At 37.2% G+C, this 12,000-nt stretch overlaps 1 protein-coding gene across 1 annotated transcript; it reads right to left on the bottom strand.

Annotated features, from left to right (window-relative positions):
• Positions 1–10,551: 10,551 nt before the first annotated feature.
• Positions 10,552–11,460, bottom strand: LOC149143982 (uncharacterized). The gene has a single exon (XM_089452009.1). The coding sequence runs from the start codon at positions 11,458–11,460 to the stop codon at positions 10,552–10,554; it is 909 nt and encodes a 302-aa protein (XP_089308135.1).
• Between the last annotated feature and the right edge of the window lie 540 nt (positions 11,461–12,000).

Genomic DNA, 12,000 nt, shown 5'->3' with positions numbered 1-12,000 from the left:
GGTATCGGAGCTGCTTGATTTGTAGAAGATATTTTTACAGGATATCAAGCGAGGATTGATCATCGGATCTATTATTCAAAAAGTGTTTACATTTTATTTCTTCAGGCAGAGTCTGTAGATGGGCCAGGTAGCCTCTGGATTCATCCTTCTTTTGGAAGGTGAGATATCCGGTGAATGCCCAGACAGTCAATCTCTGTACAATAAATACTTTGTTCTCACGAATTCTAGATCGGAAGTGGTTGAGTTGTTGAGCTAGTGGAATTCGAATTTAATTCCAAAGCAAGAGATAAAACTTAGAAACATTAAGTGTGAGAATGGAGACAGTATGCCCCAGTATCTCACGAAGTTCACCCAATGCTGGGATGAGCTGGGAAGTGTGGGGGTGACTATCGGATGAGGATGGTGAGTCTAGCACTCCTTGACCTTCCTAAGAGTTGGCATAGCTACCAGGACTCGGTGAATGGAAGGGAGAAACTGCTAGGATGGGAGAGACTTTGGTCGGATCTTGTGTAGGAGGAGATTAGACGGAGCACCAGAGACGGTTCTTCATCCATGCAGGGTGAGGAGAACTGTGCCTTAGCAAGTAAGGTGAAGAAGGGGAAGGAGAAGGGTTCTCTTTCCGAATCCAGTTCTTCCAGTGGTGGGAAGAAGGTTTACAAATCGAAAGTGAAATGCTTTCGTTGTCATGAGGAGGGTTCACGGGTCAAGAACCTGTATGCTCTTGAGGTTCAAGATGCATGCAAAGCCTTGAGCAGCGAGGCAATTGATGGAGACTTGGTGGTTGAGAGGGAAGGTATGTTACCTTTCAACATGTAGAGCCAGAAGAAGTCTCAGACAATTGTGGAGGAGCCACGATTGGTGCAGCAGCTTCAGGAGGTTGTGGAGGAGCCACAACAAGGGAAGCTGAGAGGAGATCGAGTAGAGACATCTACTCATGCAGAGACCTCCAGTAGGGGGAAACTTCGAGCCAGGTGGGCTGAGGGATCACATGCAGCCATACCTCCAGGTAGGAGGTGGGGCGATATAGAGTGATCGTCCCAAGGAGGAGGGGCAGGATCCTTGAGGTACCCAACCTCTTGGATGAGACCTTGCTACGGGAGCCCCAAATGTGTAGTAGCAGGAACTGACTGATTGGGTAGAGACAGATGTGGATGGAGCGGCAGAGACTGATTGGGTAAAATATTCTGAAATATGTTAAGAATGAGTCATATATTTTCAACAATGTGATTAACATCTTTTACCGAAAGTCGTTGCATCAAACTCAATTAGGAAGATATCAAGCAAATCCTTCTCATATTGCACTATTGATCTGTCTCTATGCAGAGATCATGTCTATCTGAAAATCAAAACAAATCACTATAATTAGGATATTCCTTTCCATCTTGTTTTTCATCATACCAATATTTTTAAAATTATTCCATTGCGTTGTTAATCCCTGAGCAAGGGTAAAGGCTGGGTAGTAGAGCAATGAGTACACATTTACCTTGTATTAGTTATGTAATTTTATTCCTACTTACATTTTCCTTTTATTAGTTATGTAATTTTATTCCTACTTACATTTTCTTCTAAACTAAGATCATTTAGGTTATGCAACAACCCCAATTCTTTTGGTATCCTACCACCCAAAACATTATAAGATAAATACATGTACATAAGCGCAGTGCAATTTCCCAAATGCATAGGGATGTGACCATTTAAATAATTGCTTGCGAGATTAAGATAAGATGGGTTTCTCATGTCGCTTAAGGTGGAAGGGATAGGACCACTGAAATTGTTACCTGAAATGGATAATGTATGGAGAGATGTGCAGTTGCTCAAAGAAGTTGGAATACTTCCACCCAGATGACTAGAATCAATGCTGAGCTATTCCAACTCGATTAGGGGACCAAAGTCTGCTGGTATGGTCCTTGTGAAGTTGCTTCCTAAAAGGTCAATCCTTTTGAGGTGTGTGCAATTACACAGTGCTTTGGGAATAGATCCTCCCAGGTACCAATTGTAGCTAAGATCAAGTATTCTCAGCGCTTTAGGCTCCCCGAATCCAGCTGGAATTCCTCCTGTAAAATAATTACCAGAGAGATCCAGCGTGTGCAATAAGGAGAGGTTGCCCAGAGATGGGGAAAGGGTACCATTCAATACCATACCATGAGAATTACGGAGAAGTATGCAGGTAATACCATACCAGGAGCATACCTATGCCATATAGAGCGGGAGATATAAAGATAAAGTAACTCGACCTATTGACTCCTAGGATTCTTGGGTGGCTGGTGAGAGTGGGAAAAGACAATGGCGTGTGGCTAAAAAATTGACTGAAATGATGAGAGATGCCATTCGAGAAAGTGGAAAGATAAATGCGCGTAAGCTTCCAGTCTTTTGGTGAGTTGGAAAAATTAGGGAAAGATGAATGGGTGTGGGACACTAAAACATTTTATAACATCTCTAATTTTATAACAATAAAACCATCGGTTTAATATGATAAATGGATGGATGAGCATGTATATATATCTCCTCACCTTCCCAAAAAAAAATATAAGAATAAGTGGTGATGTGTCTTTATTTCTTCCGTTCAAAACAAAATGCTTTCAACTTTTATTTTATTTTACTTTTATAATAACTTGTTCTATTTGAACTTTTAAATAAATGTTAATGTGTTAATTAATTTACTTTAGATAGCTTGAGACAATAATATTGGTTGAAAGAGGTAAGCTTGGATCTTTAAGTGAATGAAGTTGTTTAATGTTATATATTTCACAACTTAGGTTTAGGTTGTGTATTTAGTTTATAATAGCATAGTTTAATGAGGTGTTATTTCTTTTAGAAAAATAATGGAAATTTCAATATGATTTTGATTATAAATTTGACTCAAATTTTTTGAAATTTAGGTTACAATGGTCAAGTTTCAAGATTTTGGGTGCCCAACGATTTTTGGTGGTGTTGAATCCATTTCCACCATCAAAAACAAGATTCAAGCACTCCTCACATCAAATTTTTTGAAAAAAAATGACCACACTACCATGACACATCGTTTACAATCTCATGCTTGAGTTATGAATAATGTCATGGTTTTAAATATTTTTATCAATTTCAAATTTATTATTGGTATTTGGTTACTTTTTTATGTAATTATGGTGATATCATCCAGAATAAGACTTGAAGATTTTAATTTAACTGTCAATAATTATTAAGTGAATGATATGGTTTTAACTTCCACAATATTTTAAAATAGTCACAAAATAAAGATTGAGATTTATCTCAAACTCTTTTAATTAAAATGATTAATAAAAAAATGTCATATTAACATGTGTCATATCAACATAAGTTATGATTTTTTGGGCAATGTGGTATTAGTGAGTCATGGTATTGGCCCATAGTATTGTAACAAAATCAATTTACAAGTTAAGAATCTCCATGATAAAGTGGGGAACAATATCCATGATTAAGAATTTTGTTACCTATTTTTTAAAATGTATATATGTTTAACTCATATACCAATTCTTTTTATAATGATTTTTTTTTGAAATAAAATTGTAATTTAGTTATTTTTTATGAATTTTTTAAGTTTGGCAATTTGAGATGCATCATGATGTAAGTGTTTTTATAGCTATCAATATGTACCAACCATTTTATATATATAGCCACTTTAGTAGTATATACTTTTTATATCATCAAAGATTTAGGTATAAATGTGAGAAAATTATAAAAAACTGAGTTGAAAAATTCAAAGGCAATAATAGAGAAACGAAAATGATCTCTTTAAATTAAGTACAAATGTCATAAATTCAAGGAAATTCAACCACTACTTCAATAAAATTAATGAAGTGACTTGAAAATTTCAAATGTAATTTAATATAAAACTTTTAAGGAAATGGTAGTGCTAATTGTGTGTAGGTATGAGAAAGTGATGCAAGAGAAACCATTTCCTACCATGCCAATTTTTTATAATAAATTACTTCTACATTGTCTTTATGAATCCCATGGTTATACAAAACCCCAACAACATGTATGATCTATATCATTTAATCATGTTAATTAAGTATGGACAATTACAATTGATAGATCATTTGTTGTAATAAATAATGATATCATCATATAAACATGATACATTAAATGTGGAGACTTAAAGGAAGAAAACACTAACAATGTGCTTAGCCTAATTTCTTTATTTTTTAATCATTTTCTACATAAATATTAAAAAACGAGCCTTAATTCCTTCTTCTTCTTAATTTCAAAGATCATTGGGTTGTCAAGCTAAAGAGCATTGTAGCCTCAAGCATTCTTTAGTCTATTCATTCTTCAACCATTTCTTTCATCATGGGTTCCTCGTGTTCCTACATATTACAACTTCCATGTCCAACACTTCATGAATGGTACTTTCTTCCCCTTCTCTTAGTTTTGTTGGAAAAATGCAAAGTGGCAGCTATTAATTCCAACTTTCCTTAACCTTAATATTTGATTGTGAAATTAGTTAGTCTTCTTGTGTTATTTATTTAGATATTATTATCAAACAAATATCAAGAATGAAAATAGTAGCAACAGAGGACACAGAAATCAGGCTCTCAGCGAGGGAAAAAACCCCTCCAATGGGAAAACCCAAAAAAATATTCTCTTCTTATAGGATCTACTTCAATGAGACAACAAAGACCCAATCCCTAGACCAAGTCCTCCTCCAAGTACCAAGTCAGCCCTTCCAGTCATATCTTTCCATAATCTAGCACCAACCAACTTCGACTTTCCAGCTTTAGTACTATTGCTTTGACCTACAACTTTACCCCTAGCTGTTGTAGAAAATCTAAGTCAATGCTTCAAGAACTCTTCCTTGATCAAGGCATCTCCTTCCAAGATCAACGAAGTCAAACCAGAATATCTTTCTCTCCTAGCTAATTGATACTGGAACTCGAACCTGCAATTTTTGCCTTCTTGGAAGCTGCAAAAACCCTAATCCTTTGCATGTGTGTGAGAGATAGAGCCCAAACACAAGATTTCCGGCCTTCCTTTCTTCTTTTAGGCCTCCACTGTCTTTTTCTCTTGCTTCCCACCTATAGATCCAACTTCCTTCTTGAAATTGAATTTGTGAGTGAGCGAGTCACAAATGGGGTCGAAGTACTTGTATTTATAGCCTTTCCAAGGGGTTGAATTGCCTTCTTTATGCTGACTTGAAGCTACCAAGGCCGACTTGTACTTTTGGAGCTTCCAGGACTTTCTAGACTAAAAAATAATTCCTTATTTAATTACATTTTTCCTAGAAGGGTCTTATAAACATGATGTTGACTTTCTTCACTCATGGTAGTGACTCCTATGACCTAACAAACCCTAGAAGCATGACGAACATGCTTTTACCTAGAATACCATCAATAATGAGCATGAAACCTATGCTTTAAAATAATAACTTTTTCTTTTCTTCTCTTATTCGTTACATAAAATACATATTGAAATGAGTACAACAACAATTATGAAGACCGAAACTAATTACATTTCCAACAAGTCTAGCAACAAATCTTCCTTATGCAACATCATCTTATCCTCTATTAACATAACATTTGCTTCCTCATTTTTATTTTATTCTTCCCATTTCATAGGCTCTTCTTACTTTGATATTGTTTTATATAAGAGTTATCACCCCCCTACAATATCAATGTATCATAATGGACCATCCCATCTATATAGTCATCATGAATCACATGATTACATAGAAACCTAAGATTTATGATCTATGTAATTTACTGATATTAATCAACTATTCAATAATAATAAATAAGACATTTACTATCTGCATATGGGTTGACTAAGGTGGAAAATTGGGGGGGGGGGGAGCGGTTGTGTTTTTATTGCCCCACCAACCGATGACTCGATGTGACGTGGGAACATGCCCCTTTCCCACCCCCCCCCCCCCCCCCTTTCCTCCCCCACCCCTAGAGAACATTCATGTAATGAATAGCATGACAACCATTGTTACAAGGAAACCCATGCAAACAAACACTTTAAGAGATATACGAAGGTATGTAATTGGTCACGGTACTGCACCCATGCATCAACTTGCTCACTGCAATCCTATCAATCCATCCACATTCAATGAGGAGCCATTAATTGATGCCTCATTGGGATTCTACATGCTACTTAAGGATTTTCTCAGCAAACACATAGATGAAGATCATTATATTGAGGTGGCCTCGACAATTCTTTTAATGTATTCATGTCAATTATATAAAGCGATGTATTAATATCAATTATGGGCAAAAGCATGGAGCTAGGTTAATTTTTTTGGTGAAATAGGTTATGTTTTGGTGGAAACAATAATGGCTCAATCGATCCATTCAAGCGCTCGATCAAGATCCAGGCGCTAAAAAATAGCTCGATCGAGGGTTAAAAACTAACCCTTAATCTTCAAGAACAACACCGCTCCCTTCAACTGATCAAACAAGTCACCAATCCTCAACAAAGAGTACCTATTCTTAATCGTCACCTTGTTCAACTGCCCATAATTGATGAATAACTTGAGGGCACCATCTATATTCTTCACAAACAACATTGGTGCACCCCAAGGCAACACACTTGGCCTAATGTATCCCTTGTCAAGCATTTCCTTCAACTGCAACTTCAATTCCACTAACTCTAGAGTGCTTATCATGTATGGTGCCTTTGATGTTGGTGCTACTCATGGTACCAACTCAATAGAAAATTCCACTTCCCTGTGAGGCAATAAATTTGAGATATTTGTTGGGAATACATCCTGAAACTGTTGTAAAACTGGGTACCTGTTCAAGACCTCAGCATCCTCAACATCCTTACCTTTGTCACTGGAAATATGCACTACAAATAAGACACACCCTTTCCTACAATTGTGCTTTGCCTACATAGTTGTAACCATTCTAACTTGTGTCACCTTATTCTTATCATGCAAGAATCTCTACTCTCCATTGTCATCAAAGCACTCAATAGCCTTATCATAGCAGTCCACCTTAGTACTGTGAAGATACAACCAATCCATACCTAGAAGCATATTGTACGAACCTAATGGAAGTACATTCATATGCGTTGATGTAGACATACCATTCAACTCAAATGCACAAACTCTTACCCAATGATGAAATCATTTCTTAGTACCTGTAGCCAACTTCACTAACCAAGAATATGCATGTACTTCTTTATTCAAACCACGCTTATCCACCAGGTCAGGACTTATATAACTATAGTTATATCCAAGGTCAATCAATATAGAAACAACTTGATTACAAAGCTTACCTTCTATCTCAATAATATATGCATGTTGATCAACCTCCTTATTATCCAAAGATGCATAAATTCGAGGAATACTGTCCAACATCCCCAACCGTCTGTTCTTCTTGAGCACTGTAAATCTATAGTATGCCACCCTAATGTTGCACACAATCTCTCTTGCGATGATCTTGGCCACAAGTCCAATACTGTAAAGTCTTCTTGCCATCACCCTTGTTCTACTCCTCAAACTAAAATCCTTGTCCTTTGTTAGTTGTATTGAACCTCTTGTGTGACACTACATTCTCTTTGTTGCTTGTATCCATTAATCTTCCTCGCTTCTTATACCACTTTCCCATTTTATTGTCATTGCCATTCCACTCCTATTTGGATTCATATATATATTTCGATTGCTCATAACCGCACTTTAATTTTTTTATGGCTTCCTCCAATGATCTAGGCTCATTAATATCAATCTTGTCCTTGAATGTTACCGACAACCCAATGATGAATCTCTGAATCTTAGGTTTCTCCTTCTTAAGACAAGGCATATACCTCAATAACTCCAAGAACCTGCTAGTATACTCCTCATTATTCATATATCTTGTAACAACTCTCGTGAAAATTCCATGTAATAAAATTAAATAAAGGAAAAATAATAACCACGGATGATGGGACACTTATTCCAAGTTGAATGTTGGTCAAAATCCTAGTGATGGGGATCACTTGTGATTGTTTATGGCTAAGGAAATTGGCAAAGGCAATGGATAAGGCTTTGGAAAGGAAAAATGGAATTTTTGGCACATTTAATTATGAAAATAATGGAAATTGGGAGAAAAGGGAGGCAAAAGGTCACAGGTTGCATGTGAGGAGAAAATTGAAGGAAAATAATGGAAAATGAAGAAAATAGAGGCCTCATTCATAAAAAGGCTTCTAAGGATCAGTTGTTGACCTTTTGTCAGTTCAGTTTTGGAACTCTCTCATTATTCTCTCTCTCTCTCATACTCTTGGAGACTTAGATTTTTCTTGGATCACTCTTGGTGGGTGTGGTATACTTGGATTCTTGGATCAAGAAGGTAAAGGAAGAGCAGAAAAGTGCAAGAGGGCATCGAGATCAATAGTTACATCATATTTTCTTGCAGGTACTGAGTTGCTATGTTTCCTTCACTAGTTTTGGCATGCATTGCATATAAATGTGGGTTTTTGGTTGTGATTTGTCATTGGCATGGAGGATGGCCGGGATTGATAGTGGACTCCCTAGCATTTCCATTTCGTGGATAGCCATGGTGATTGTGGGTTTACTTTCATTGTTTGTTTTCAGTTGGTTCTCATGTTTCCTTAGCTTGGGCTGAGTTACTAGTCCTAGAAGCCTTGGTTGGACAAATGCTCTGGAAGCCCTGTAACAGCTTGGGCTGAGTTACTAGTCCTGGAAGCCTTGGTTGGATAAACGCTTTGGAATCCTTAGGTGGGTTGAGTTACTAGTCCTAGAAGCCTTGGTTGGAAAAATTCTCTATAAGCCTTGCATAATATGTGGGTTGAGTTACTAGTCTCAGAAGCCTTGGTTGGACAAACGCTCTGGAAGCCCTGGAAGGATTGGATGGAGACCAATCTGATGATGGTTTTGTGATATCTGACAATGAGGTGGAATCACTATTTGATGGGTTGAGGTGGATGGCCTCTGGAAGCACTAGATGATTTTGATTGATGTGTTCTATGAGATCCCACATTCATGCTTGGAATATGGCATAGGGGTGAATGGCTGAAGAGATATTTTGCTTTTCCATTCTAGGATTGGGTGGAACGTGGAAGTCCCATCTTGAGTTTGGATTTTGTATCATTAATGAAAGGTTATTTCTCCTTTTAATTCTATGAGTATTATGATGGATTATATGTGGTATATATGACTATGATTTCATTGATATTTTTGTCCCTAATATGTTGGTTATGTATGTGTTTTATGACAGGAGCCATGTGTGGCTCTCATCATGTTTTTACTTGTAATTGAATGATCAATGTATCTATGACCTAATGGATGGAATGGAAGTTGATGTGTTGAGGCATCAATTGTTCTTAGCGATTCTTAGCTAAGTATGAGACCCCTATGCTCAGAACTATTATTTACACCTGTAGATTACATATTCGCGATATGTTTGACGAAATGCATATCATGGCTAGTAGGGGTCCAGTGAAGGTATTGAACAAGGGGTTTCTTGATTTTGTCATGCCTACAACATGAGAGCGACCAAGGCTTAAGTTGTCCAAATGTTCAGTGGGACCCAAGGGAAAGCTGTCTAAAGTATTGGATTGGTTCCTGAGAGTCCTATAGTTGATGTTAAAAGTTTGTATGGTGTGTTTCCATCAGTTGCACTTCCTTAACGTGACTTAGGAGGTCGAGTCATATCATAGTGGCCTCTCGTCGCATGTTTACCCCGACTGGCTGGTTCCTTGGGTAGATGTGGGCGGAGGGTGTTATAGAGTGGTATCAGAACATGGTTCACCCCTCGAACTTGATGGGCTATGTGTTGGTCATGCATGCAGGTTAATTTCATGTGTGTCTCTAACACTTGAATTTGATGTGCTTGTTTCATTTGCATGATGTTGTTCATGGTTGAAGTGATCTTTTCATTTGAAACTCGATGTTTTGTTGTGAAATGCATCATCGTGAGTATATGACTCGATACATGTCAATTTATGTCACTTACATGTATCGTTGTAGTATGATTGGTTACATTCTTTTATGTTTGGTTACATTATTATATGCTCGGTTGCATGTATCATTCTTGTAGGTTTGATTTCAAGTATCATGCATCCATGCTTGATCAAACGTGTTTAGGCATATGTGTGGATGGTTATGCATCACTTATTCATGTTCATGTTTGCCTATGGTCAAGTGTATAGTGATTCAATGATGGTGGTTGTCATGCACGAGGTTGTGGTGTGTGTTGTTATTGAGATCATGCATTGATGACTGGACCCTAGCTAGAATGATGGTTCCATGGTCATGTGCTTGTGTTTTATGTTTCTATATGCTGTCATGATTATGTTTTTCCCTTAAGGAAAAAGTCGTAATTTCTATTAATAATAGGAAATTACATTTTGTAGATGTTGGTTGCATATTCATATGAGGTCAGTGACCTGACTGTATATACAAAAATAAACTGAGAGAGCTGGATCTCCACGCAGGGAGTCATATAGTTGACTGTTTACTGAACCCAAGTTTTTTACAAAAATATTGCTCTGCACAATGAGTACTGCTATAGGCCGTGCATAAACTTAAAAATATACAATATAAGTCCATGTGTCAAAATTTGTCAAAAATGGCTATGACTGTTTTTAGGCGGGTCAATGACCCGTTCTATTGAGGTCGTCAAAAGGCCTGTGATAATATTGATGGAAGGTTCCATCAATCTGCTCCTGTATCAGCCATTGATCTAGATGGCTGTGCGCCGCTTCTTTGGAAAGTTGGTCTGCTTCTGTATTCTGTTCCCTGTATATATGACGACAGACAAAGGATTCAAAAGATGATATCAGTCTTTTGGCTTCATCCAGTATGTGTCTCAAAGAATATGCATGACAATGAGATGCAGAATTTATCCAATTGCAAACAATCTGTGAATCTCCAAACAGTTGCAGGTGTCTGCAGTGTTTTTGGTGAGCAAAATGAATGATGTGCTTTGCGGTGCATAATTCGGCGAAATTATTTGTGCCATTTCCAAGTTTGATCTGTATTTTGAAGCAGTGTGATTCATTGATGAATAATACAACACCACCACCACAGCCCGCATCCTGTGCGGAACCATCGAAGAAGGCCCAGGGCTTTGTCTTATCAATAGCAATGGGATTAATAGTGCGGGGTGGGGGGTTGGATACAGCATCTGGTATTAGATTGTAGTCTGCAATGGTATGATTTAGGATTGTAGGCCAGTGGGGAGCTTTGTTGTTGAATATGATATGGTTCCGAGCTATCCAAATAGCTCTACATACTATGAGAGGCATGTTAGTGGTCTTCCCTGAGTGTGCTCGAATCCAAGAGCTCCAAGCCTCCTGTATGTTCGCGCCATGCCACGCTGTGAGGAAGGTATAATATGATGATATTCTGTGCCAGAACTCTCTAGTGACTGTACAGTGGAGGAATAGGTGATCAGTGCTCTCCTCGTTGTTACAGCAGAGGTGACATCTGTAAGGCCCGTGGAAAGATCTTTTCATGAGATTTTTCCCAGTGGGAACCTTGTCAAATATGATGTTCCACATTAATAGTCGACAGCGGGGTGCAGCTTGTAGCTTCCATAAATTGTCATGATTATGTTATACATGTATCACGTTGATTTGTTGATCTTGCAGACTTACAATCAAAATAATACTTACAATTAACAAGAATTTTAACCATGGATACTACCAACCATACCATACCATGGGTCATCAATACCACATGCCCAAAATCCATTCACATTTGACAATCAAAACATTTTATAAATAATTTTTTAAAAATTTAATTCTATTACAGTTTTGGGCCAAGAGACACTCTCCACCCCAATATGGAATAGTTGTTGTAATGTCTAGTTATATTATGTTATCTAAACATTTTGACTAGGTCAAATTACATAAAAATAAAAAATGTAATTATTAATTAAACCATTTTGACTCAGTAAAATTATATAAAAGTAAAAATTAAACTAAAAAAATAAAATTAATAAATAAACCAACCTAAATCCATCTGAACTATGAATCTATAAAGCTCCGAGAGGGATCAAATCTCTCGAGGTGAAAACCTTTCTTCAATTTTTGCACTCA

This window comes from Pinus tabuliformis, chromosome X (genome assembly GCF_031772625.1).
Source record: "Pinus tabuliformis cultivar Carrire ecotype Pingquan chromosome X, CPIR1, whole genome shotgun sequence".
Classification (NCBI taxonomy): Eukaryota; Viridiplantae; Streptophyta; class Pinopsida; order Pinales; family Pinaceae; genus Pinus; species Pinus tabuliformis.
This window is presented reverse-complemented; position numbering and strand designations above follow the sequence as displayed.

Bases quoted from the DNA above. Each gene is read 5' to 3' on its own strand.
- LOC149143982 (XM_089452009.1), bottom strand. From the start codon at position 11,460: ATGTGGAACATCATATTTGACAAGGTTCCCACTGGGAAAAATCTCATG.